The 26,395-nt window shown below is 39.0% G+C and overlaps 1 protein-coding gene across 1 annotated transcript in view; it reads left to right on the top strand.

Annotated features, from left to right (window-relative positions):
- ubr2 (ubiquitin protein ligase E3 component n-recognin 2) overlaps positions 1-24,616 on the top strand; it is a 42,207-nt gene extending 17,591 nt beyond the window's left edge. Inside the window, 38 exon segments of the mRNA XM_079855030.1 lie at positions 1,115-1,203; positions 4,161-4,259; positions 5,506-5,669; positions 5,971-6,070; positions 6,159-6,287; positions 6,377-6,560; positions 7,497-7,558; positions 7,646-7,756; positions 7,873-7,938; positions 8,381-8,503; positions 8,645-8,708; positions 8,823-8,947; positions 10,521-10,573; positions 10,655-10,757; positions 10,844-10,892; positions 11,184-11,338; positions 12,413-12,515; positions 12,615-12,724; positions 12,806-12,886; positions 12,971-13,152; positions 13,245-13,450; positions 13,534-13,627; positions 14,098-14,256; positions 16,792-16,883; positions 16,971-17,049; positions 17,159-17,307; positions 18,169-18,224; positions 18,338-18,434; positions 18,551-18,618; positions 18,870-19,005; positions 19,120-19,216; positions 20,287-20,417; positions 20,509-20,617; positions 20,728-20,784; positions 20,871-20,948; positions 21,067-21,237; positions 23,045-23,146; positions 23,231-24,616. Of these exon segments, the coding sequence (XP_079711156.1) occupies positions 1,115-1,203; positions 4,161-4,259; positions 5,506-5,669; positions 5,971-6,070; positions 6,159-6,287; positions 6,377-6,560; positions 7,497-7,558; positions 7,646-7,756; positions 7,873-7,938; positions 8,381-8,503; positions 8,645-8,708; positions 8,823-8,947; positions 10,521-10,573; positions 10,655-10,757; positions 10,844-10,892; positions 11,184-11,338; positions 12,413-12,515; positions 12,615-12,724; positions 12,806-12,886; positions 12,971-13,152; positions 13,245-13,450; positions 13,534-13,627; positions 14,098-14,256; positions 16,792-16,883; positions 16,971-17,049; positions 17,159-17,307; positions 18,169-18,224; positions 18,338-18,434; positions 18,551-18,618; positions 18,870-19,005; positions 19,120-19,216; positions 20,287-20,417; positions 20,509-20,617; positions 20,728-20,784; positions 20,871-20,948; positions 21,067-21,237; positions 23,045-23,146; positions 23,231-23,372 (4,175 nt within the window). The 3' untranslated portion in view covers positions 23,373-24,616.
- Positions 24,617-26,395: the final 1,779 nt, after the last annotated feature.

The following is a 26,395-nucleotide window of genomic DNA, read 5'->3' as shown; positions in this document are numbered from 1 at the left end:
AATCATTAAGACATCTAATGGCGTAATAATGTAAATTTCACTGAAGTCCATATCACAATCTTTTCTCAATGCCAAAAACAGCATATTATCCATGTAAAATAATATTTATTAAACAACAATATTTAAATGAACAACACTCGCCATTATAAAAGACAATAGGAAATAAACACAAGCAAACAATTCAGTCAAACATACAAAAGCAGTGCTCTAGTACAGGATTTAAGTAAAGTATAGCTTAAATATAAAGAGAAATATATAAAGTTATGAAACTTCATTTTCCCGTCAACCAAAATCAATTTGCTCTGGAACAAGTGATAGAATAATACGACTGATTGCCTGTTTGATATACCCCAAATTAATTATATCTCATGTTTAATCACTATCTGTCTACTTAAAGGGATAGTTTGGCCAAAAATGATATTTAACCCATGATTTACTCACCCTCAAGCCGTTCGAGATGCGTATGTCAATCTTTTTCAGACGAACACATTTTCAGTTATTTTAGAAAATGTCTTGGATCTTTCAGTGGTTATAATGTGAAGTTATGGGTCCACCTCCTTCAAGTCCCAAAAATGTACATGCATCCTTCACAAATGTAATCCATCCGGCTCCAGGGGATAAACGAAGGCCTTCTGAGGGTAATCCGTGCGGTTTTGTCGTAAAAATATACATATTTAAAACTTTATAAATGAAAATATCTTGCTTCCGGCAACGGTCGACGCGCGTTCACGGGAGATGGATGCCGGCGTATGACGTAGGACGTAGCATTTGATTTAGCTGTACTTCGTTCTACGTCACGATGCTTCCTACGCTACGTCCTACGTCATACACCGGCATCCATCTCCCGTGAACGCGCGTCGACCGTTGCCGACTAATCCCTAATTCCAACTCTAACCCCACAAGTACTTGTTGTAAATTAATATTACTTAATAATACAGTGCTTACTTGTATAATCACGCTGTAACAAGGACATCTTAAAATAAAGTGTGTCCGTAATGTCTTGTTTGTTTCTTTTGTTTTTGGGGATAAGAAATGACTGAGACATGTTCTTGCCTGGTTTTGTGAGATTCGCCCAGTTAAGCTCATGCTGTACCAAACCTTGTGTTTCCTGCAGGAGCGAGAAATGTTTACCACCAGCTCTTTATGAGCAGCCTACTCATGGATCCAAAGTACAAGAAACTTTTTGCAATCCAGTTTGCGAGGGTAAGACTTCCATTCACAATGACACAGTCCTTATATTGATTGACAGGGGCTGTATTACAGAAACATCCTAATCTACCTGTTTACGAACCGTGGTAGTTTCACTTAAGAAATAGAACTTTTCAAATCTCAAGATAGTACGTTTCTGTAATATAGCCCAGAACTTTATCTCTGTATGCCATGAGGCCGCAAAAAGTGGTGAAAAGTTGGTGCATTTACCCACCAGCATTCTCACGTACATTCTCATGCTTACTGAGGAATGGAGTCAGGAGAAAAAACATTACAATTTGTTGAATTCATAAAGCAAAAATAGCATAAATGTATTGCCACATGCTTTACGCTTTCTAGGGCTCCATGACAACCTGTATGTTAAAGGAATAGCTCACCCAAAAATGAACATTTTGTCATCAATTGCTCACCCTCGTGTCATTCCAAACCCAAAAGACTTTTATTCAACACTGATGAAGAAAACTTCAAAAAGTTCATAAAAACATTGTTGAAGTAATCTTTTTTAGAGACACATGATGAACAGATCACATATAAACTTTGATGAACACTACATGGTTGAGCACATAAATAAATCAGCCAAACTCCCCTGACACTCAAGAACTAACCTCATTAGTTTGGAATGAGGGTGAGTAAATGATGATAGCTTTTACATTTTTGGGTGAACCATCCCTTTTAAGTATTGTTTTTAGAGTAGGCCTACCATGATGTTGAAGGAACGTTCTGGCTCCAGGTTACAAGTTAAAATAGCTTTAATGCTGTTACACTGAAAGTCTTTATAGGGCAAGGCAAATAAACATTAAAATGCACATAATTTTAAAATAATGCCACAAAACGTTATACTTGTTAACTCAAGTCTAGCATTAAAACGATTTCCTTCTAACTATCTATATAAAGTTATTTCCAGTCTTAACTCATGTCATGACCATGTAAAAAGGTTACCTGCAAGGACACCACCTGTAAAACACATTTACATGGAGCAAACTCCACACACAGGATTTCCAGTGTTACTGCAATCACCATTTTAGTTTTTTTTTTTTTTTTTTTTCAAACTGGCAAAATCATTTTGTGTGGTAATCAATGAAATGTTATAGAATCTGTTGATGGCGCTTAAACTTGTGTTGCACCATCCTGTGAGACAGAATTGTTTCCACAGGCATAGCCAGAATATTCCAAGTCTGTGATTCACACTAGAACATCCAGTTCACTTTCAGTTCACTCAGTTTGATTCAGCTGATCTGTGAGGATAAGAGAGTTTGAGAATCCAGTCCCTGTTCAGTGAGGGGTATCGTCTCCGAGAGAGAGAGAGAGAGAGAGAGCTTTAATAATAGAGCGATACTTTGACTTGGCGTATTACTCTTGCTCTCTTTGGTTTGCTGCCCGCTGCGGTCCTCCGACTGACCCGTTGTTCTGTGACAGCAGGAAACCTCAGGTGTAGGGCCCTATGAAATCACTTTTGTTTCCTGTTTTTTCCCAGATTCGGTTTTATTGTTTGCCAAATTATTTTTTTTCTGGATTCAGTTTTAATGGTTAAATAAAATGTGAGTAATCAAAAAGCATGTCAAATTAATTTAAATTGTGAAACTTATATAATTTAACATTTCCTTTTAAAATTGAACAAATAAAATGTTTAGGGCCATATGAAATCAATTTTATTTTTGTTCCCCAAGTTTTCAGATAATCAAATAATATTTCAGATAACCAAATAATCAAAAGGCATGTCTAATCAGTTGAATTCATAAAACTTTATCAATTTAATAATTTTTTTACTTTTTTTTTTTTTTTTCACAATAATATGGCTGTATTAAATGTAAATCTTTTTTCTTTTCTTTTTTTTTTTCAGAAATTCTGTTTTAATATTTCTGGGTTCATGATTTAATACAAATGTAGTATCGATGATCATTATAAAGTCATAAAACATTAACAGTTTAATTAATTTTAAGATGCAATCAAATTAAAATGTAACAATTTGTTTTATGTTTTTGTAAACAAAGTGCTGCACAGCCAAAGGTTTACTATTAAAATTTAAATATGGAAGAAAAAAAAATGTGTGATGTTCCTTAAAAGTAAAGTTTTTATAATTGTATTATTTTTGTTACTTTAAGAAATGCATTCTACGGTACAATAGTAATATATTTGTCATACATTCTTCGTTAAACCGAACTTTTATTTTGTAGGGTGTTAGTCCTTATATAGTGAGACGACTGCAAAAGCTGAAAACATGAGCGTCACGCGTGCTTCAGTATGTATGTAGTGGAGGAAACTGTCGATCATTCACACAGAAACACACAGGACATGCAGACTTCAAATTTTACTACCAGTCTTTTTTGTGATTTAATATTCACAGACACTACTAAAAATATTGTGGCATTTCTTTTTTTTAAGTGTACAGTCCTACTTTTGATTTAATCATCCAGAGTTTGTCAGATTCTGTGACATTCTGTGATTATACTGTAAATTCCATTTTTATGACCAGATTCCGCGAACCTGTGTGCGTTTCCACATTGTGGTGTTCATAGGGCCCTTCCTCAGGTGTCACTGGCAGAGATTAAAACCTTAAACAACTCTAGAAAGTCTACTAATAAACCAATGTGCAAAGGTCAGCTTTAGCTCAAGTCCCCCGGCTCCACACGTGCCGTTCTCAACGCTGACCTGTGCCGCGGTGTAACTTCAGGCCGTATGTGCCGCAGAACTGAGAACCGAGTCGGGGGACAGAACTGCAGATGGCCCCTGACCTCTGACCCGGAAGGTGAATGTGCCCCCTTCCTTTAGAATTACCAGCGCCTCCAGACAGATTTTATGGAGGACGATCACGAGCGTGTAGTGTCAGTGACCTCTCTGTCAGTGCAGCTCTTCACCGCCCCCACTGTGGTGAGTACCGCCAATCCCACACTCCTCTGCTCTCTCTTCTGCCTCTTTCTCCTCTCCTCCTCCGCCTCCACCGCTGCCTGCAGAACTATGAGCGCTTGCAGAGCGACTACGTGAAAGACGACCACGACAGGGAGTTCTCGGTCACTGACCTCTCTGTGCAAATGTTCACCGTGCCTTCTCTGGTAAGTACGTGTTAGGAGAGACTGCTTGCCATGAGGAGGAGGGCTTGTTTGGGGTTTTGGGTCTCTTCTCTCGTTTCACTTTTACTTTTCACTCTTTCTGTTCCCTTTCCATCTTCGTATTTCATTTTCACTTTCCTCTTTACTAGTGGTTGCACCGAAACTAATATTTTTACCTAAACACAGACACCGAAAATGTCTGAAAACAGAAACTGAAAATAGTTTACTTAATAATCAACACTCAAAAAAAAAAAAAAAAAAAAGAGTTGTGTATACGTAAATACATTTAAATTGCACACAAGCCAGTTTTTATTATTAACCTTTATTTAACCAGGCAACAACAGCCTGGTAGATTTTTAGATCAGCATATATGCATGTATGCGATTCTGCTCCAGTTTGTTATTGAAAGATAAATATTTATGGCTGTAATAACATGAATGAACATCAGAAGGTAAGTTGAAAAATACAGTACAACTTAATGAAATGTATCATGTAAACCAGTTTGTTGGTGCTATAACTAGTAGTAAAGAGGAAGAGATGATCAGTTCACATGCCGCATTTATTGTTTTGTTTATTCATTTATTGTATGAATTTTGTTTTAGAATGTACTTTTTCATATCAAGCCACAACGCTTATTGCATTTAGAGAGTGGTAGATGTGCTACAAATAATGTTTAGTGAAGTTTTGTTCACACATCAACTGAATACAGTATAGACTAAAGATCTTGGTTCATCAAAATGAAGATTGATTAAAAATGAGAAATTGATTATCATAATTATTCATGTTAACCCAGCTCCAGCATCCAGACAGCAAACATGTTTACAGCTTATTCACGTTGTGTGAACGAAATGGACACTAAATAATTCAATTATTCTTTCCTCCTCCTTTTTCTTCACTTCCCCTTCTCATCTTCTTTCTCACTCTCTTTCCTCCTTCATTTACTGTGCCTTTGTCTTTCTGTTCTCTTCTTCTCCTCTCAAAAAATGGATTTTCATACATTAGGAATTTTATATATATATATATACACACACACACACACACACACACACACACACACACACACACACACACACAGACTGCTGGTGGTTGGGGCGGTAAACTGGTTATATATATATATATATATATATATATATATATATATATATATATATATATATATATATATATATATATATATAAAACCAGCTTACCGCCCCAACCACTAGCAGTCTGTCAGAGACAGCAGTGAACATGTATCTGATATTTTCAGGCGCGGATGCTGATCACAGAGGAGAACCTGATGACCACCATCATCCGCACTTTCGTTGATCACCTCAGACACAGAGACCTGCAGGGCCGCTTTCAGTTTGAGCGCTACACCGCACAACAGGCCTTCAAGTTCCGCCGAGTCCAGAGCCTCATTGGAGACCTCAAGTAAGACCACATCAAACGGTCAATGAACAGACTATGAAAGATCCCTGGCACCATAAATGACATAAGAATAAAATACTTGCAAATAATTTTTTCCTTGAAAGTTTTTACACGAAATCTGATTCCATGTTTAATTCACTTAAAGAGAGTTCTGAAAACAGATACATTAATTGTTCTGTAAACAATTAGGCTTTGAATATGCTTTGAACCCATTTGAATGATTTCGTACACAGTTATGCATTATCTGCGTCTAAAATGTCCATTTCTTGAGATGCGTGTCATGATGCATTTCTCTTGGACGCAGGTATGTCCTGATAAGCCGTCCAACAGAGTGGGGTGACCAACTCAGGGAGAAGTATCTGGAGGGTTTTGATGCTTTCTTGGAGTTGCTAAAATGCATGCAGGTGACTATAGCGATCTGATCTTAGGGTTGTGTGTCTAGGGTAACTGAGATTGGCCATTAAACCAGGTGTGTGTGTGTCCTCTTTGCAGGGAATGGACCCAGTAGTACGTCAGGTGGGGCAACACATAGAGATGGAGCCAGAATGGGAGGCAGCGTTCACCTTACAGATGAAGCTCACACATATCATCTCTATGATGCAGGAATGGTGTGCCAGTGATGTGAGTGCATGTTAGACACAGTCACATTAGTACCCATAATGCACCAGGATTGAGCCTGTATATAAGTGTGTTATTTGTCACGTGTACAGGAGAGAGTGCTGATCGAAGCCTATAAGAAGTGCCTGATCGCGCTGACTCACTGCCACAGTGGTTTCACAGATGGGGAACAGCCCATAACCCTCAGCATGTGTGGCCACTCTGTCGACACCATCCGCTACTGCGTCTCTCAGGAGAAAGTCAGCATACACCTGCCTGTGTCCCGGCTTTTAGCAGGTGACTCTTAGAGCTTATGCGCCACAGAAACAAGCGCACAGATATCATTAGAATTTTGTCTTTGAATTTCTGTTTTTGCGGTAGCTCTGTATATTATTATTGCATCACTGACAGAGAGTATTTAGCAGGTGAAGTGGATTCACTTATTGTAGAGTTAACGAAAGTAATCATGAGCATTGTAATGTTTGAAGCGGTTCATTCATAAATCAGTAAGATCTTTCCTTCATGCTGTGGGAATACAAACCGGAAGACAGAACGCAACGAGCCCAGTGCTGAAAAGGGGCGGAGCTACATAAGCTCTATTGTTTCACGCAAAAGCCATTGTGCAGGAAGGTATGGAAGCTTGTTTCAGCCACAGAATAATAAAAAAAAAAACACACAATTCTGACTTTTTTCTAGCAATTGCAAGTTTAATTTTAGCAATTTATAAATTCAGAATTGCTTGGTATAAACTTGCAAATCTTACTTTGTAACTTGCAATTGCAAGTTTATATCTCACAATTCTGAGAAAACTGAGTTTAACTGTGACTTTTTCTCAGAATTGTGATATAAACTCTCCAGTTAAGTCTGAATAGCAAGAAATAGTCCAAATTCTGAGAGTCATAATTGTGAAAGAAGTTGCAATTACTATATATATATATATATATATATATATATATATATATATATATATATATATATATATATATATATATATATATATATATATATATATATATATATTCCGTTGAAACAAGCTTCCTTAGAAAGGTCTTGAACGCACTGCCATTTTGGGAAAAAATATGGAGTGAATCCTTTCTTGATTATTGAATCCTATTATTGTTGTGTGCGTACTGAATATAGGATTCTCTCCCGAAATTGCTTGAAAAGCGGTTGATGATTAACACACAACATATCAACTGAACTTCAACTTGCTCTCTCTTTCTTCTTAAATAGGTTTACATGCTCTACTGAGCAAAACTGAGGCTGCCTATCGATTCCCTGAGCAGCTTCCAATGGTGAGTCTGGGAGTTTTGGTTCATGTCAGTTTATGTTCTTCACAAACATTCTCAACGCTTTCTGAGGCCTCTTCTTGTCTTCTACAGAGTGAACTGAGTCCACCCATGTTGATCGAGCACCCGCTCCGCTGCCTTGTACTCTGTGCTCAGGTGCATGCTGGGATGTGGAGGAGAAATGGCTTCTCTTTGGTCAATCAGGCAAGAAGCTTATTTGTTTCATTCTAATACTCTTGACATTTTCTTTTAACGGAGCGATTGTTAGTGTTAATGCATTTCCATGTAAATATCACACTTTTTTTTAATTGTCTTTGCAGATCTATTATTATCACAACGTGAAGTGTAGAGTGGAGATGTTTGATAAAGACCTCATCATGCTTCAGGTCAGTAGTGTCAAGATGTTTCTGAAGCTTAACTAATAATGCATTGCTATAATTACAGTAAATTATTCTAAGTCCTGGGAATATTTCTTTCCAAAATATCTTTGATATTTTTACATAAAGAAGGCTATTTTAGGACAGGTAAAAATTGTAATTGGATTATTTTGTTAATGAAAATGTAATGTGCTGAAAATGTCACAATACAAATAAAGTTGTTGTTTTTTTTCATGAATTAACATTAACAGTGGAAAGGTCATAAATTCATTTGTTAAAGTGTGGGAATACTGTTATTAACACATGGTGGTATTTATTTTACTGCCTTTATGCTAATTTAAATAATAATAATAAAATCACTGTTTTTTTAGTATGATTAGAGTAACAAGAATCTTTTGAGAAGGTGAATTCACTGTAATTTAGTGATCATGTTTCATGTTTTTGGATCTAGGCTGGAGCTTCAATGATGGATCCAAACCACTTCCTGATGATCGTGTTGAGCCGCTTTGAGCTCTATCATATCTTCAGCTCGGCCGACTGCAGAAAGAGATACGGCAGAGAGAACGCTAACAAGGTCTGCTTGCCTCTTTTTATCCTATTACTGCTCTTTTCACTTGCACTCACTTCTGTTGCCAATGACGTGTCTCTCTCTCTCTCTCTCTCTCTCTCTCTCTCTCTCTCTCTCTCTCTCTCTCTCTCTCTCTCTCTCTCTCAGGATGTGGTTCAGCAGAATAACACACTAATTGAGGAGATGCTGCACCTGGTCATTATGATTGTGGGTGAGTGATCATTTTTGATCATCACCTGTCATTTGAGCTTTGTTTTAGGTGTGTATTGAGCTTATTAGACACCAAAAAAAGAGTGATTCCTGTTTTGTTTGTTTGGTCCTGCAGGTGAGCGGTACACTGCAGGTGTTGGTCAGGTGGAGAGCTCTGATGAGATACGGAGAGAGATTGTTCATCAGTTATGCATTAGACCCATGGCCCACAGTGAGCTGGTCAAAGCCCTGCCTGAGAATGTAAGTCAACACTCACAACTTCACTTTTATCCCTAATCATTAAAGTGCTGGTTATTGTCTTATAATTGTTAGCATGATATTATCAGTGTTTGTTTTTAGTAGTGATGGGCAACGATTAATCATCCAAAATAAAAGTTTGTGTTTACATAATATATGTGTGTACTGTGTATATATAAATACACACACATGCATGTATATATTTAAGAAAAAAAGTGTTATTTATATATATAACACACACATAAATTATGTATAAATGTGCATACAGTATATAAATGCAAATATTTCTTAAAAATATACATGCAGATGTGTGTATTTATATATACAAAATAATTATACACACACAGTACACACACACATATTATGTAAACACAAACTTTTATTTTGGATGCGATTTAATCGTTGCCCAGCACTAGTTTTTACTAACTATGTTGGCTTTGAAATCTGACCAAAAAAAAGAGATGCAGTAATTGTAAAGGTATTAGAGGGATAGTTCACCCAAAAATGTTAAATTCTCATCATTTACTGCCATCCCATCCCAGGTGTATATGACTTTCTTTAGATGAACACAAACAAAAAGTTGTAGGAACATAATCCATCTCTGAATCCATATAGTGCAAATGAATGGCTGCCGCTCATTTGATGCTTGAAAAACCACACTCAGCGATCGTGACAGTAATCCATTTGATCCCAGTGAATGAATCAATGTCTTATATTTTTATTTTATTCTATTTTACTTTAACTACAAATCATTGCTTCTAGTCTACTGTCATAAGAGCATTCATGAGAGGAACATAGTGAAATATGACGCAAATGCATTGTGAAGTTTGCGCAAGAACTAATGCGGAAGCACAGAGGGGTCACTTCACGCACAAGCTTCACAACGCACTTATGTCACAATGGCCAAAAGTGCACTTTGAATGATGATGTTTAGGCCCTGTTTACACCTAGTATTAAGATGCGTTTTGGCTACGATATTCTTGCTGTGTTATTGACATTGGGAACGAGAGAACCATTTATTGTAATGTATAATTAAAAGCTCATATTAATATGTCATGACCATAAACTGTACATTTTTTAATGGAGACTTAGACTTTTGCAACTTTTAAAGAGCAATATATTATTTTAGAGGGTGATCCTTGTCTTTTATTTAAAATGTCCTGGAAAATGATAGCTAAAAAAGAGTGGGAACCCTGTATCCCTTTAACCTCATTATTCCAAGAATTGTGTAAAGCCGTTTAATTCTGATAAAAATTGCTTTAAAATGCCAGGTTCTTTCTACCTAAAATCACTGTGTCATTAAATCCACCAGGAACCTTCATTAAATCCTTTACAATTCCTGTCCCTAATCATGGTCTTTGAGCAGAGAATTGCTGTATAATAGATCTATTTGCTCACTTAGCAACTTACAAATGCACAAACCATGATAGTCAAGAAAAAAGTGCTATATTTTTCAAATCTAAAAAGTATTATCTTTTCTTGAAGTTCCGGTTGACAGACTTGTTTTAATGTGACTGCCACCTAGTGGTACTTTGTGCTAATGAATTCCCCTCACTCTTCTGTCTTCTGCACCCAGGAGAATAAGGAAACTGGCATGGAGAGAGTCATCGATAGTGTGGCTTTGTTTAAGTGAGTGTCCTGAATAAAAAGATTCTCGTCCACAGTATTGGATTGATCTTTGTGTAATCCTAAATGAAATGTGTTGTACAGGAAGCCTGGTGTGACGGGAAGAGGACTTTATAAACTCAGGCCAGAGTGTGCTAAGATGTTCAACCTGTACTTCCACCATTACTCCAGAGCTGACCAGTCTAAGGTACGCTGCATGTATGTTTGAAATTGAAACTCGTGAAGAACAATTGTTGAAAATCCGTGTTCATTTTTTCTTCTTCTGTCGTTTAGGCTGAAGAGGCTCAGAGAAAGATAAAGAGGCAAAATGGGGAGGATTCAGGTACTACTATCTATACATGATATTATATACCATTAACACTTTATGTAAGTGCAAACCATTTAAACAGCACTGAGATGCAGATCATGAGCTGCTCACATGTAAATGAACGCAGTTCCACACTTCACTCTGAAACATGCATCGCATACATTTATCTACTTAAAATGGCAGCCTTTGCGATTTGTTAATCGCACTAAGCCATGTCACGATTTCGGGTTTATATCAATTAAGCTTGCAGCCCTGGCAATATGTGATGTCAATTCAAAAACTGATTTGCATGTATGTTTCTTGTAGTTCTGCCTCCACCAGTTTTGCCTCGGTTCTGTCCGCTGTTTGCTAGTCTGGTAAACATGCTGCAGTGTGACGTGTTGCTGGGGATTCTGGGAGCTGTGCTGCAGTGGGCAATGGAGCCCAGCGGGGGACACTGGTCTGAGTCCATGCTTCAGAGGGTACGTCTGCACGAACTGGAGCACTCTCTGATATTAACAACTAGAGTTGTCAAATAGTACCGACTTGACACAGATGAACACGGATTTTCAACAATTGTTCTTCACGAGTTTCAATTTCAAACATACATGCAGCGTACCTTAGACTGGTCAGCTCTGGAGTAATGGTGGAAGTACAGGTTGAACATCTTAGCACACTCTGGCCTGAGTTTATAAAGTCCTCTTCCCGTCACACCAGGCTTCCTGTACAACACATTTCATTTAGGATTACACAAAGATCAATCCAATGCGGTGGATCAGTGCTTCAAAAACATGTTGTAAATATACATCATTGTCACTCTTCGAGGGCTTACTCAGAGACACACGGGAGCATTTGAAAACCAGTCTGCGGATAGACGCCTGCTTGTGCTTTCAAACTGGGGAAGCATTTACATTTACATTTACATTTATTCATTTAGCTGACGCTTTTATCCAAAGCGACTTACAATTGCTATATATATGTCAGAGGTCGCACGCCTCTGGAGCAACTAGGGGTTAAGTGTCTTGCTCAGGGACACATTGGGTGTCGCACAGTGGATTCGAACCCCGGTCTCTCACACCAAAGGCATGTGTCTTATCCATTGCGCCACCACCACCCACCAAGCACTTTCAAAACGCTTTCAAACGCTCCAGTGTTTTGATCATTGTAGCCAATCACTGACATATCTGATGAGCGTGTGAACACAATGGCCAATCACAGAGGTGTTTACAATTTGTGTTTACAAAAGCGTCACAATTTTAAAATTTCAGTACCGAAGTTGGTACTTTTTGACAACTCTAATATGAATATCATAATTTTTTGATTTGTAAAGTATTTAAATCACAGCATTTAAAAAGAAGCATTACAATGTGGTTTTTAATACTGAAATAACTTTGTCAATGAATTTCTGGCAAAAGTAACTATATCATGAATGTTTTCTTTTAATAATAATAATTAATAATAATTTAATAATAATAATAATTTTACTTGTACCATGATGTTCGACGTTGTTCTTACCACCCATCCAAATCAGAGCTCTATATGAATGTGTCCCACAGGTGCTGCATCTCATAGGCATGGGCCTGGTGGAGGAGCAGCAGCATCTCATCAGCAGCGCAGAAGATAACGAGACCAACTTCAACTTCACTCTCAAAATCTCCAGTATGTCTTTCTTCTGTATCCTTTACACACACACACACACACACACACACACACACACACCCCTCTTATAGTTGAGCTGAACAAATCTCTTCTTTGTAGGACCAGGTGAGGCTCCTGCGAACACTCCCAGTATCTTGGCTTTATTAGAAACCCTGCAGAACGCTCCTCACCTGGAGGTGCACAAGGACATGATCCGCTGGATCCTCAAGGTAAAGCTGATTCAAATCTCATTACAAAGCCACCTGTCATTAGAATGAATGTGCATTTTCATGTTTATTGTGTATCTGCAGACTGTGGCCACCATCAAGACCACACGGGAGTGCACGGCCAGTGCGCCCCCTAGTGACAGCTCAGGGCACAGTCAGGAGGAGGTGAGCATAGGAAGCACAACACGCTTGCGTCATGACCCGTTAAGGTTGCAGGTATTGTCTCACTGGATTTGTGTGTATGTGTAGACGGTGCGGGACAAGGATAAGGCGGAGCGGAAGAGGAAAGCAGAGATGGCACGACTCCGGAGGGAGAAGATCATGGCTCAGATGTCAGAGATGCAAAGACACTTCATCAACGAGAACAAAGAGTTGTTCCAGCAGAGCCTGGATGAGCTCGACCCCTCCACCTCCTCCTCACTGGAGCACAGGTACACAAACACATCATCACGCTGGAAAATCTCACGGATCAAACATTAGCTTCCAGATGCCGTCCTCTAATTTCTCTCTCTTTGCTCCTTAGCCCCAGCTCGTGTGATAGCGTGCTGGTGTGTGTAGGCCCACGCCGGTGGCGTGCGGGTGGCAGTGAGAGGAGGCAGGTGGTGACGTGTATCTTGTGTCAGGAAGAGCAAGAAATCAGGGCTGACGGCAAAGCCATGGTGCTTGCTGCTTTTGTCCAGCGCTCCACTGTCATGTCCAAAAACCGCAAGAGACCTCCACACAACCCAGGCATGTCTTGTGTGTGTTTGGTGCATTGTACTAAATACGTGCATGTTCGTGTTTCTTGAATGCCATTGTTTTTTGTCCTATAGATAAGTATGACCCTCTGTTCATGCACCCTGACCTGTCGTTCGGGACGCACACGGGCAGCTGCGGACACATCATGCACTCTCACTGCTGGCAGCGGTGAGCATCATCATGATAAATGAGAACCGCATGCTTACATATGCAGAAAAATGTGCTCATCCTATCATAGGGACAGAAGAATGTAACCGTAAATGCCCTGTTTTTCAGCAGCCTCAGTTCCAGAAGTATTTTTCCCAGTCATTATTACATTGTTTTCACCTTTTTTTTTATGATTTAGATCATCTTGCACTTTTTGTTTTACTCTTTTCACGTTATTATGATTTAGTTGGTTCTTGTGAAGACTACACCCAAGTGTGAATACCCAGATTTTTTACGTTTTTCCTCAAAATTGTTCAGCTTTAGTGTATTTTTTTTCTCCAGCTTTTTAAAAAATATTTTTATTTTCTATGCATATGCACTCCCCAACAAAATAACCTCAATGTCAGTTCAAGTGTGTGTTTTTGTCGCTCATCATTTATAATGTGATCATTCCTTTGCATTGTAACTGTGTGTAATGTCTCCCCCTGCAGGTATTTTGAAGCGGTGCAGGCTAAAGAGCAGCGCAGGCAGCAGAGGCTACGTGTGCACACGAGTTACGACGTGGAGAACGGAGAGTTCTTGTGTCCACTCTGCGAATGTCTGAGTAACACAGTCATTCCACTGCTGCCTCTTACTAAGACCAGCTGCAGGTACTGCAACAAACACACAGATCAATCTTTGATTCGGTATAATACTTATGACTACTGTAATTTACAAAGCTCTCAGAGTGCAAGCAATAGATAATTACAGATTAACACCACATACAGGGAAATGGGTAAATGAATGGAGCGGATTGGCTGATTATGGACCATGTTTGTGTAATACTCTCATCTGTAGTGAATGTGGCAATCCCTTTGAATCTTTGGAATGATAAAGCAACTAAAAGCCTCTCTCATATGAGATCAGCACTGCTTTTAATACACAACGCCACATGCTAAGCACCCAGTGCACTTTATAATACACAGTGCAGATGGTAAGACGCATTATGGATGTGCATCCTTTATATTTATCAATACAGGTGGTGCCTTTTTCAAAACCAGTGCTCCGTTGAGCAAGTCACTGTACCTTACTTTGTCATTTTGGATAAAGGCATCTACTAAATCAGTGGTTCTCAACAAGGGGGGTGCAAATTGTTTTCAAGAAAAAAACAAACATCTTGTGTATTTTATTGCTTTTCAAGTAGAATCTACATAAAAAAAAAAACAAAAAAAAAAACTTCTGCATAAAAAATCCCACTGGCTCTCCAGAGGTCAGGTTTTACATCGCCTCTACGAATTGCATTCAGAGGTGAAGACGTTTCTAGGTGATGCAAAGTTTGACCTTGCGTGGTACCTGGACGACTCCCTGTGGTTAGCACAGTTGTCTTACCCTGCAGACATATTCGACAGGTTGAATTTGTTGAACACATCGATGCAAGGGAGAGATGCCAACATTTTGCCTCTGTCAGACATAGCAGTGCATCTGTTGGCAAATTGGATCTTTGGCTTGAACGGCTGATTAATAAAAATGTTGCATGTTTCCCAACTTCGCTGTCATGTGCAAGAGACAAGGATAAATATCTCTCCTTTGATCAACAGTCGCTCAACATGTTGAAGGACTGAATTCGGCCGTTACTTCAGTGACGATTTCAGTTCATTTGTTCGGGTCAGAGACATGCGCCGATCCCGTGGGTGCTCGGGGGTTCGAACACCAGCAGAAAAACATGAGACATTCTCCATTCACTATAACCAATAATAATAATTAGCTTTCAGACACGACTGACTTCTCGGTTTGTTTTTTTTTAAAGTTATTTGAGTAGACCGGTTCTATGGCGTTATTTTAATGCGCATTATTGTAACACAAGAGAGCATCCATGTATGAACTTCTCCACTCGCAGGCCGATTTCTTTTACTTGCACACAAAACTGGACGCGCGCTCGCAAATATACAGTGGTCTCATGGCTCTCACTCAGATATGTGTGCGCTCGTGAATCTCTACTTGTTCTTTCTCTAGAACTGGAACTGGAAGAGCTGATTTGACTCTTGCTCTCTGCCTTCATGGTGTGACTGAATGTCCTCAGTTAAATTACTTCTCCCAATTCACCTCAACTGAGGCCTATCTGTGCGAGGCCTGGTTTTCAAAATTGACTGCCTTGAAAACCAAATAGCCTACCAAAATCGGCTCCAGGTGAAGGATGACAAGGTTTGCACTGTCCAACATTGAACATTGCGCTTCTTTGTAAAAGGAAGCAAGCGCAGGTGTCCTACTGATTGATTTAAAAATGCAGTGGTAATGAGACGCGCCCTGCATCCCAATTCGTATAATTCGAATGCAAATGTTTTTAGAATGCAAGACGAATGGAATGTAACATGAGTTCTCTTGTTCAAAAATGCATGTTCTCTCCGTTATATAGTTTTCGAAAAAGGCATAAAACCTATTAAAAAAAAATCATAAAAGTTATGCAAATTAATAAAAAAAGTACAAAAACACAAACGCAAAAAATCTTCTCTTCAAGTAATTCTCCTAATCTCTTCACGTAGTAAACAGTGCAGCGCTACCAGGTTCTACGTCAGAACGCCGGCTCATTATTGGCCGACGCTGCTCACGTGAGCTAACCCTTTAAAGGTTACTCTTTTTCATTTTCATAACTCCTGACACAAATTAAGACCTAACTGCCACTGTAAGATTTTCATAATAAAATGGATGTCAAAAACTGAAGCTTGAGTCTTAGATCTTTTTAATGATGTATAGTTTGTCGAGGTAATTACAATTGTTTACATTAAAACTTTGAACTGAAATAAACAAAGAATCCTTCAATACTCCATCGTCCTTGTGAAGCTTAAGACGTGCGGTCACAAACAGCGGATTCGCTGTTTGGCGAATTTTCGCGAATTTAGGCAATCAGGAATTTTGCATGAGCATGAAAGATTTTCTCAAGCAGATTTCACAACTGGTTCTAGTTCATTCGGATTTGCTGCGTTGACCAACAAAAAGCTTCTTGGTTTTAAAATTGACTTCTGTGCAAGATGTGTGCCTCATACATCGCCACACTTTTGGCAATAGACAATGGATTTTTTTTTTTGTGTGTGCAAAATTTCACAAACATTTTTCTAAAATGACTACATCTTTATTTCATGATTTCCATCCTTTTCTGTCAAAATATAAGGCATCAGCTGGGTTTGATTGAGTGTTTGTGTTTGTTTCAGCTCTGAGCAGCCTGACCTGAGCCAGTGGCTGAACATCACCTCTCAGCAGATGAAAGCCCTGATCTCTGCTCACAGGAAGAGCAAGGCCAACAGTGAGTAACACCAATCCTCAGAACGGCCTCGCTGTTCATCGAGTCAGTGGCTAAACAGACAACCAAATGATCAATGTGTGTCTGCAGGTGCTGAAGGTGTAGATGACACAGATGGTGTTAATAGCTGTCCTCCTCCTGATGGCTTCAAACTGGACCACACTCCAAAGTAAAACCACATTTCACTACCAGTTATCACTTATACAAGCTCAAAAGTTTCACTTGTTAAAAGTCAAACAAAAGACACAACACTAACAAAGCATGTTTCTATCTGTCAGCAACCCATACTCAAGCACCATAAAGGAGATGTTGACCACGTTTGGGACGGCCACATATAAAGTGGGTCTTAAAGTGCACCCAAATGAGCAGGACCCCCGCGTGCCAATCATGTGCTGGGGCAGCTGTGCCTACACCATTCAGTCCATAGGTCAGTCAGTCTAATATATTTATAGAATTTTTAGAATGAATTTATTTTCGTTTTAGTACTTTGCAAGTGAACCATCTTTTATTTACACTTCATTTTATGTTTTATTAAAATTATTTTTTAAACAAAAATGCCTTTTGATTTCTGGTCTTTTTTGACCCGGGTATCAACTGTGGCTTTACACATGCAGACTGTTTTCTACGAGCTATACATCGACGAGTTAGATTTTTCTCAAAAATACTGTTGTAAAATTTACTATTGTAAAATACTAGGCAGGGCATTATGCCAAACTTTCCCTTATCTCATACTTTTGAGAAATTTTGTTGAGAAATACTATTGCAGCATGAAAGTAATCTTTTTCATTTGCAGGTTTCTGCAAGTAAAATGAATATTTAGTTTGAAAACAGTTCAGAGTAATATTGATGTCGTTTTGTTAGTTATAAAGTGAATATAATGTCGCTTTCATAAATGTGGACTGTTTTTGAGCAGTCATGATTTGTAATTTCCAAGGACTTTGTCCATTGATTTCGATGTTAATACTGGTAATTCTCAAATTACATGTTCTTATAAATTTCATATATGATATCTATTAAAATAAAATGTATGAAAATTAAGAAAAATATTTTTTTTCTTGCATCAGTGTTTTTTCTGTAGTTTTCAACTACAGTTTTTAAAGAATATACCAATTTTTTATCAATAAAAAGTGTAAAAGTAGCAACATGATAGCATTTAAAACTGAGAAATGTTTGTGCATTCACTCATTAAGTTGCTGATTAAATTCCACCGGACCCAGGAATGCAAAAAAATGTATGACGATTTTAAAGTAATTTGAAAAGTAAATTAGATTATTTCATTCTCACACAGAGAGATTGCTGGTGGATGAAGAAAAGCCTTTGTTTGGAAGTTTACCATGCAGACAGGTGATCAAACCCCTTATGCAAGCTTAATTGTTAATTGTTAGTCCTATCCGAGTGGGCTCTTAAATCTTTGCTCTTGAGTTGTCTTTGATAACCCAAATGTTTTGTGCATGCAGGACGACTGTTTGAGTTCTCTGACCCGCTTTGGCTCCGCCTGCTGGACAGCCTCCTCTCATAGCACTGTACAGAATCACTTTATCAGGCTCTTAGCAGGTAACCAATACGTGTTACAGTTTCTAACCACAAGTGTTTGTTTTGGCATGTTCAATATAATGAGAAGTGAGTGACAACCCCTCACTGCATTCATTTGAACATCTGTGCTTCTTCAGCCCTTGTTCCTGATCCTCGGGTGGAGAATACACCATGCATTCTGGATATAGACATGTTCCACTTGCTGGTAGGCAAACGACCAGTTTTGCTCCTACATCTGCTATTTACATAAGCGTCCGACTGCACAGTGCCCTGACCTTATACATTCTCTTATTAATTTAATAACTCAAGTTGACCAATCTGTAGCATTTTACCACATATCCTCTAAACAATAAAAATAGTTTTTTTTACAGCTAAAACAGTCTGTGTAAAGGTTCCTACTCATACTCAGTCAGTTGTTTCAGAATGACCTTTGACCCCAGGTTGTGTGTGTGACAGGTGAGCTTGGTGCTGTCCTATCCAGCGGTTCACTGTCTGGATTCCTCAGGGCTTAGCGAGGACACTGCACAACTGCACTTCTTGCACCTAGTCACTGTTGCTCACATAGTCCAGATCCTTCTGACCTCCGTACCAGGTGAGAACCTCACCTTTCCCCTCACAAGCAGCAACATGACCAGAGAGACTGCATTGATGATTTTGAGTGTTTTGGGACGGATATTCATGTTTGTGGACTCCTGTGTGCCATCAGAGGAGATGCGGATGGAGCAGGAGAGTGGAGGAGCGGAGAGGGAGGAGGAAGAGCGAGTGTGTATGCTCTACAACACTCTCAGGACACACCTGAGCAGGTGAAAGCACACACACCGTTAAACCTGCCTATTGACTTGGTTGTATATCATAAATACATTTGGGTTACACTTTATTTTAAGGTTTCTTTGTTACACTGTAAGTATACATTTAAGTACTGAGTAATATTAACAATAGTAGAATGTACTTCCTATAGGGTTAGGATTAGGGTTTGGTTTAGTTTATGGTTAGTTGAATGTAATAATGCACAATTTATAGTTATTACAACTAACGTTACATGTAACATATGTAACAATGACATGGTAAAATAAAGTGTTACCAAAATGTGTCTAAAATGGTCTCTGGTGATCATATGGTTAAAGATTCTCACTGTTTGGTTTGGATCACTGTTCTGGGATCAATAGTTTTGGTTCAGTTCAGTAAATAGATCTAAAGTGAACAAAAAGACATTATTCCAAAAGGACTTTATATTCATAATAGAATCCTGAAAAAAAAAACGCATCATGCTTTCAACCAGCACAACATTAAGTAATGATGTTTACATGACACAAGCAAACCTTTCCACTCCATTTTCATGCCATTTTCATTATTCTGGTTATTCTTGAAGAATTGTGGGAATTTTTACCAGCATTATTCACATACCTCAACGAACAGCACAGATGATGAACTCGCGTACAGTATGTGTGTTACTGGCCAAGCTCTTTCACAGATTTGTTCACTGGTTCTTTGGTTCCTCTGTCTGAATTCCTCAATCAGTTTGCCTTAAATGTCTCCATTTAATTTGATATACTGCATTATATTCATGTTGTGCAACAGTCAACATGAACTCCGTTTCTTCAACAACCCAGAAATCCATGTGCACACTTTGATCAGAGTGGAATAGATGTGATTAAAGTGTTCACGTGCCTGTTTATTGCGATTAAATTCAGCATACGCCACGTTTTACTACTCTAATGGTTGTCAGTTTCATCGCAATATTGCCTAAATCAAATTATAATCGCTTTATGAGGGTGCATGTAAATGTAGTCACTGTCTGAGATTGTTGATTGCAAAATGTCACCCTACTAGCTTTGCGCGACCCTAATATGAAAGCTGTGTATGTGTGTTTCAGTGGCTTGCGTGAGGTGAGCTCAGGCTGGCATCTGTGGCACTGTGTGAAAGCTGGAATCCTGCCTTATCTCAGGGCAACCGCTCTGTTCTTCCACTATCTTAATGGAGCTCCAGCACCACCTGAGATACACGGTAGACGACTCGCTCAGCGTTTGACATTACACATAGATGCTGCTTTTTCTCACTGCCCTTGTGCCATTTCTAATGATGACTGTGTTTTCAGCTCTAGGTGTGGGGGAATGGGAGGCTCTGTGTGGATACCTGTGTCTGCCCTCCAACCTCTTACAGCTCTACTACAGCAATCAGGAGCTCATGGAAACTCTCCTGCAGGGGTAACTGTCAATATCTAGATCAACACCTCTGGAAACTGTGGCATATTGTCCAGATGTGTGCTGTATCTTGAATGAATGATGGTGTGATGACTGTTGGTTGTGCTCTGCAGATGGTGCTCTCACCCAGGTGTCCTACAGGGTCTTCAGAGCAGCTCGGCTCTTATCAGGTGTGTCCTGCACCTCGACACTTTAAAGTTCACTGCAGATGACATTCAAGTGCTCACCTGTTTCATTCTTCCGTATCCCGCTCTAGGTTTCCCAGAGAGTCCAATCATCTCATAGAGCTGCCGTGCGACTACAGTGCTCTGATTAACCAGGCCTCCAGCTTTACGTGAGTCACGTGTCTTAGAAATCAAAGAAGATTGATAACTAAGAGCTGCCGGTTCTCTACGGATTCCTGATTCCATAAGTCAAATAATTGATCTTCTGTTGATCCTGGCGGTGTCTAGGTGTCCTAAATCTGGAGGGGATAAGTCTCGCGCTCCTACTCTGTGTCTGGTGTGTGGGTCCATGCTGTGCTCTCAGAGTTACTGCTGTCAGACCGAGCTGGAAGGAGAGGACGTGGGTGCGTGCACCGCACACACTTTCGCCTGCGGAGCCGGTGTCGGCATCTTCCTCAGGTTTGTGCAAGGATGTCGATTAAAACCTGTCAATATAATGGGCAAATTATTTAATGAATAAGATACAGTTATTATTTGATAAGCCTTTTGCTTCGGGATCCTGAGGTTTGTTTTGCAATATTAACTTACTGAATGTGCATTTATTATTATTATTATTATTATTATTATTATTATTATTATTATGTGAGAAGAGACCGTACAGAGTGCTAGGAGTCACATGACTTAGTGTAGTGTATGATGCATAGTGTAGGGAATTAGTTGCCTTAAAGGCTGGAATACACTACAGGACTTTTAAAATCGGAGCAGATTTTAAAACATTGCGCCATTCGCTTGTCGACTTTGTAATTGGTTACAGAGAAAAACTGGGCATCATACACTAAACTTTTAAGGGTTAGTTCATCCAAAAATGAAAATTAGCCTATGATTTACTCACCCTCAAGCCATCCTAGGTGTAATGACATACTTCTTTCAGAAGAATACAATCGGAGTTATATTAAAAAATGTCCTGGCTCTTCCAAGCTTTATAATGTCAGTGAATGGCTGTTTCTGTTTTGAAGTCCATAAAACTGCATCTATCCATGATAAAAGTGCATCTATCCATGATAAAAGTGCATCTATCCATTATAAAAGTGCATCTATCCATGATAAAAGTGCATCTATCCATGATAAAAGTGCATCTATCCATTATAAAAGTGCATCTATCCGTCATAAAAGTGCATCTATCCGTCATAAGTGTCTCTATCCATCATAAAAGTGCATCTATCCATCATAAAAGTGCATCTATCCATCATAAAAGTGCATCTATCCATCATAAAAGTGCATCTATCATCATAAAAGTGCATCTATCCATCATAAAAGTGTCTCTATCCATCATAAAAGTGTCTCTATCCATTATAAAAGTCTCTATCCATCATAAAAGTGCATCTATCCATCATAAAAGTGCATCTATCCATCATAAAAGTGCATCTATCCATTATAAAAGTGCATCTATCATCATAAAAGTGCATCTATCCATCATAAAAGTGCATCTATCCATCATAAAAGTGTCTCTATCCATCATAAAAGTGCATCTATCCATTATAAAAGTCTCTATCCATCATAAAAGTGCATCTATCCATCATAAAAGTGCATCTATCCATCATAAAAGTGCATCTATCCATTATAAAAGTGCATCTATCCATCATAAAAGTGCATCTCTCATCATAAAAGTGCATCTCTCCATCATAAAAGTGCCTCTATCCATCATAAAAGTCTCTATCCATCATAAAAGTGCATCTATCCATCATAAAAGTGCATCTATCCATGATAAGTGCATCTATCCATCATAAAAGTGCATCTATCCATCATAAAAGTGCATCTCTCCATCATAAAAGTGCATCTCTCCATCATAAAAGTGCATCTATCCATTATAAAAGTGTCTCTATCCATCATAAAAGTGCATCTATCCATCATAAAAGTGCATCTATCCATCATAAAAGTGCATCTATCCATTATAAAAGTGTCTCTATCCATCATAAAAGTGCATCTATCCATCATAAAAGTGCATCTATCCATCATAAAAGTGCATCTATCCATTATAAAAGTGCTCCACACGGCTCTGCGGGGGTTAATAAAGGCCTTCTGAAGTGAAGAGATGAGTTTGTGTCAGAAAAATATCTTTATTTAAAACTTTATTAGCTATAATAAGTAGGAGTTGGGTGGATTTTGGCCATTTATGCCCATGGTCAGATCACTTTAACTCTCAACCTTGTGGCTTTTTACATGGTATCTGTCAGCAGGGTTTCATTTGTATGTGTTTGTGTGTCAGGGTGCGGGAAAGTCAGGTCCTGTTCCTGGCTGGCAAAACTAAGGGCTGTTTTTATGCTCCCCCATACCTGGACGACTATGGGGAAACAGACCAAGGGCTAAGGTACATCTCTACTCCTGATGTTTCACACACATGGTTATTTCTAACAGTTGTGTGAGATCAAGTGTTGTGTTTGGTCTCTCTTAGACGGGGAAACCCATTACACTTGTGCCAAGAGCGCTACAGAAAGATCCAGAAGCTGTGGCGCCAGCACAGCATCACAGAGGAGATCGGCCACGCCCAGGAGGCCAATCAGACTCTGGTGGGCATCGATTGGCAGCACCTGTGAAGTCACATGACGTGTTCGTACACTTGCGCCCACCCTTAACGCACAGGGCTAGAGGTTGCCAAGGCGTCACCAAGGCCTCTTGCTCTTCCTCCACCCCTGTCTGACAGTGGATGAATGCATGACTGTTTTTTTTGGGGGGGGGGGGGGGAGTGGGTTTTCGCTCCCTTTTTTCTTTTAAATATGATATAAATACATATTTAAAGAGACACATAGCCAAGGTATTGAACCTTAACAATAAGGGTTCCTTCGCAACACAGATATTCGTCATAGGTATGCTATTTAATTTCTTCTCCAAGTAATATTAAATTATTTTCCAGGTATTTTGGTTACATATATATAGGTTTCGCAAGACAGTTCTCTTATCGCTTGGGAATTGAACGGTGGTGCTGCCCTTCAAGTAAGCACAAATGTCCCTCAACGCCCATGCAGGGATAGCGCCACCTGTAGGACACAGAGCACCTTCTCTGCCCCGTCATCTCAAATGCTGCAATACATTTGTTAAGGCCACCTAATTAATGTGCTCAGCGATGTTCATCCAACACAAGCCAACGCCAGGAAGACCCGGGAGCACATGAGTATGTCCTCTGAATGCCTGCTTTCTGTCCGTCTGGGTTGCGTATGTTTGCGTGAGTGAGTTTTTTACGTACAGGTGTTTAGTTGGTATGTTTCTAATATGATGGATTTCTAAGGTGGTCCGTTTTTACAAGACTGTTTGTTTCTGTTTCTTTCGTGAAGCGTGTTATTTATGTGTTTCTCGCGGGTGTTTGTTGTATTCGACCTTGATCTATGGAATCATGCAATTCCACTCTGAAACATGATTTTGACGTGTGTTGTTGTGATTTTGGACATTTTCTTTCTTGACACTGCTGCACCATTTTTCAGCAGTAATGGATGCAGAATTGCATATCCTTAATTCAGTTTCTGCTTTGGTCTCCTTTAGACTTTGCTCATTCTTTATAGTGGCCTTGGCCTGAGGATTTAGTCCAAATCGAAAGTTTTATTTCTCAGCGATGCAGACGCACATTAAAACACACGATGCTTCTTTCAGATACAAGTTTTCATGCCTCGCGCACTTCAGATGAAACGCCTGGTTCGAATGCGGTGAGCATATTTCCTGAGACACTTCCAGTGGCTGCAGCAGTGTATTACATCACAAACTGACTTGTTAATATTTGTGAATTCTTGTATAAATGGGTACATTGTACTATATTGTAAAACATTAATGAAATAAAGAAAAAAAGCTCTGTGTTGTGTGTTGAAGTGATCCATTAAATGCATTGATGAATGAGCTGATGCACCATCATTATGTTTGTGTTGTGAAGCTCTTGTTCTGCATGTTCCAGCGCAGGTACAGTGTTAGGCTTAGTGGCTTGATGCAGACAAGTGTGTGTGTGTGACCTATTTAACTGGTTACAGCTCTTCTCAGCTGTGCTCTAGTTCTGTCCAAATCTTTGTTTATCCAGGAACGCTGCAATAAAGAGGATTAGAGTTCAAGCTCTGACTGTTTAGACTTGCAGAGTCTTATTAGTCCAGGTTTTGATGACCGTCAATTTCGCAAGTAATTTTGTGAAAAAAAAAAAATAATTCAAATAGGATACCCTACAAGTGGACTATTGCATTATATTATTTGTTGGTGCAGTTGTTTATTCTGATTATTATAATGTCAGTTATAATCTCTCTCTGATATTTTTGCTTGGGTAAAGGATGTTCTTAAGGCCTGTTCATGCCAATAACGATAACTGTATTAGCCTCCACAGTAAGTGTTTATTATAAGTGTGTGCTGCAGTTTAAGTTTGAGCTCTTTAAAGTCACCATGAAATCAGAATTAACAGCTAAAACCAGCCTAAGCTGGTTGGCAGTGTAACTTATTTTTCATGGAATATTGCAGTATTTATTCCCTCGGTTTCACAGACAAGGCTTAAGTCTAGTCCCAGACTAAAATGCATGTTTGAGCGGTTTTAACTGAAAGCAACTGGCACTGATGAATCTTAAAATATGTCAATGCTTTTGTTTTGTCTAAAGATGTAAACCAGTAATGTTTTCTAAGGCACACTTATAAAAGCTACTTAAACATCCTAATTGAACTAAGGTTTAATCTAAGCCCTTTCTGTGAAACCAGGCCATTATAAATGAATTATCTGTGCATGTCATTATATTTTGATCCGCCCTCAATCACGTCCTGCCCAACTTTTTTTTTTTTTCTTTTTTTTTTTTTTTTTGTTCATGGCATCGAAATAGGGAACCACTGACTTCAAAGTCGGGTGAATTCTGATTTGCTGTCAATGTTTTTATCCTTCATCAACTGGAAAAAAATCTTTCTGAAAGTGATTCCAATTACATCGTTCCACTGTGTCATCATTAAAGCTTGTGGACTCTAGAATTATGGTGCTTTCAAGTCATCTCGTAAAGATCGTATTTACGAGTTGAACGCACATGAACGCCACCACAATGTCGTAAATACGAGTGGGAAGCTCTGGGTTTTCTTTAAGCCTCGATCTTTACAAGTTGGGGCCGTGTCAATGAGAAATATAGCGGAATACCACAATACTGAAAAGTATCAAAGTGTTGTCAGGCTTTTCTATTTACAGCGCATTAAACTAATTGCCTGCACAGAATATGACGGTAACGATAAAGTTTGCAGTGGCTTCTAAATTAATTAAAAACATAAAAAAGCAAAGCACACCTGATGCACATTTCTTTGTTCTTCATTTTTTAGAACTAGAGTTTAAAAATATTGCTGTATTTTTGTGTAATTAATTAAGAGAAAGTACACCGCCATCTTGCTCCGACTAAAGTGACTTGAACGCAGCTGCTGTCGTAAACACGACAAGTTCCCACCTCGTATAAGTACGAAATTCCCTGGAGGACTTGAACGCTGTCACGGGTGGGTGCTGACAGACAGATAAGGAAGACGTAATATCCAATACAAAGGTGTATTAACAACAGAAAGGCAAACGGATTAGCAACACACACTGAACATTTACCGGGCAGACACTGAACTGAAGCAGAACTGAACTATACTG

The sequence above is a fragment of the Squalius cephalus genome (genome assembly GCF_949319135.1).
Source record: "Squalius cephalus genome assembly, chromosome: 21".
NCBI lineage: Eukaryota > Metazoa > Chordata > Actinopteri > Cypriniformes > Leuciscidae > Squalius > Squalius cephalus.
The sequence above is the reverse complement of the archived record's forward strand: the minus strand, read 5'-3'. Positions and strand labels throughout refer to the sequence as shown.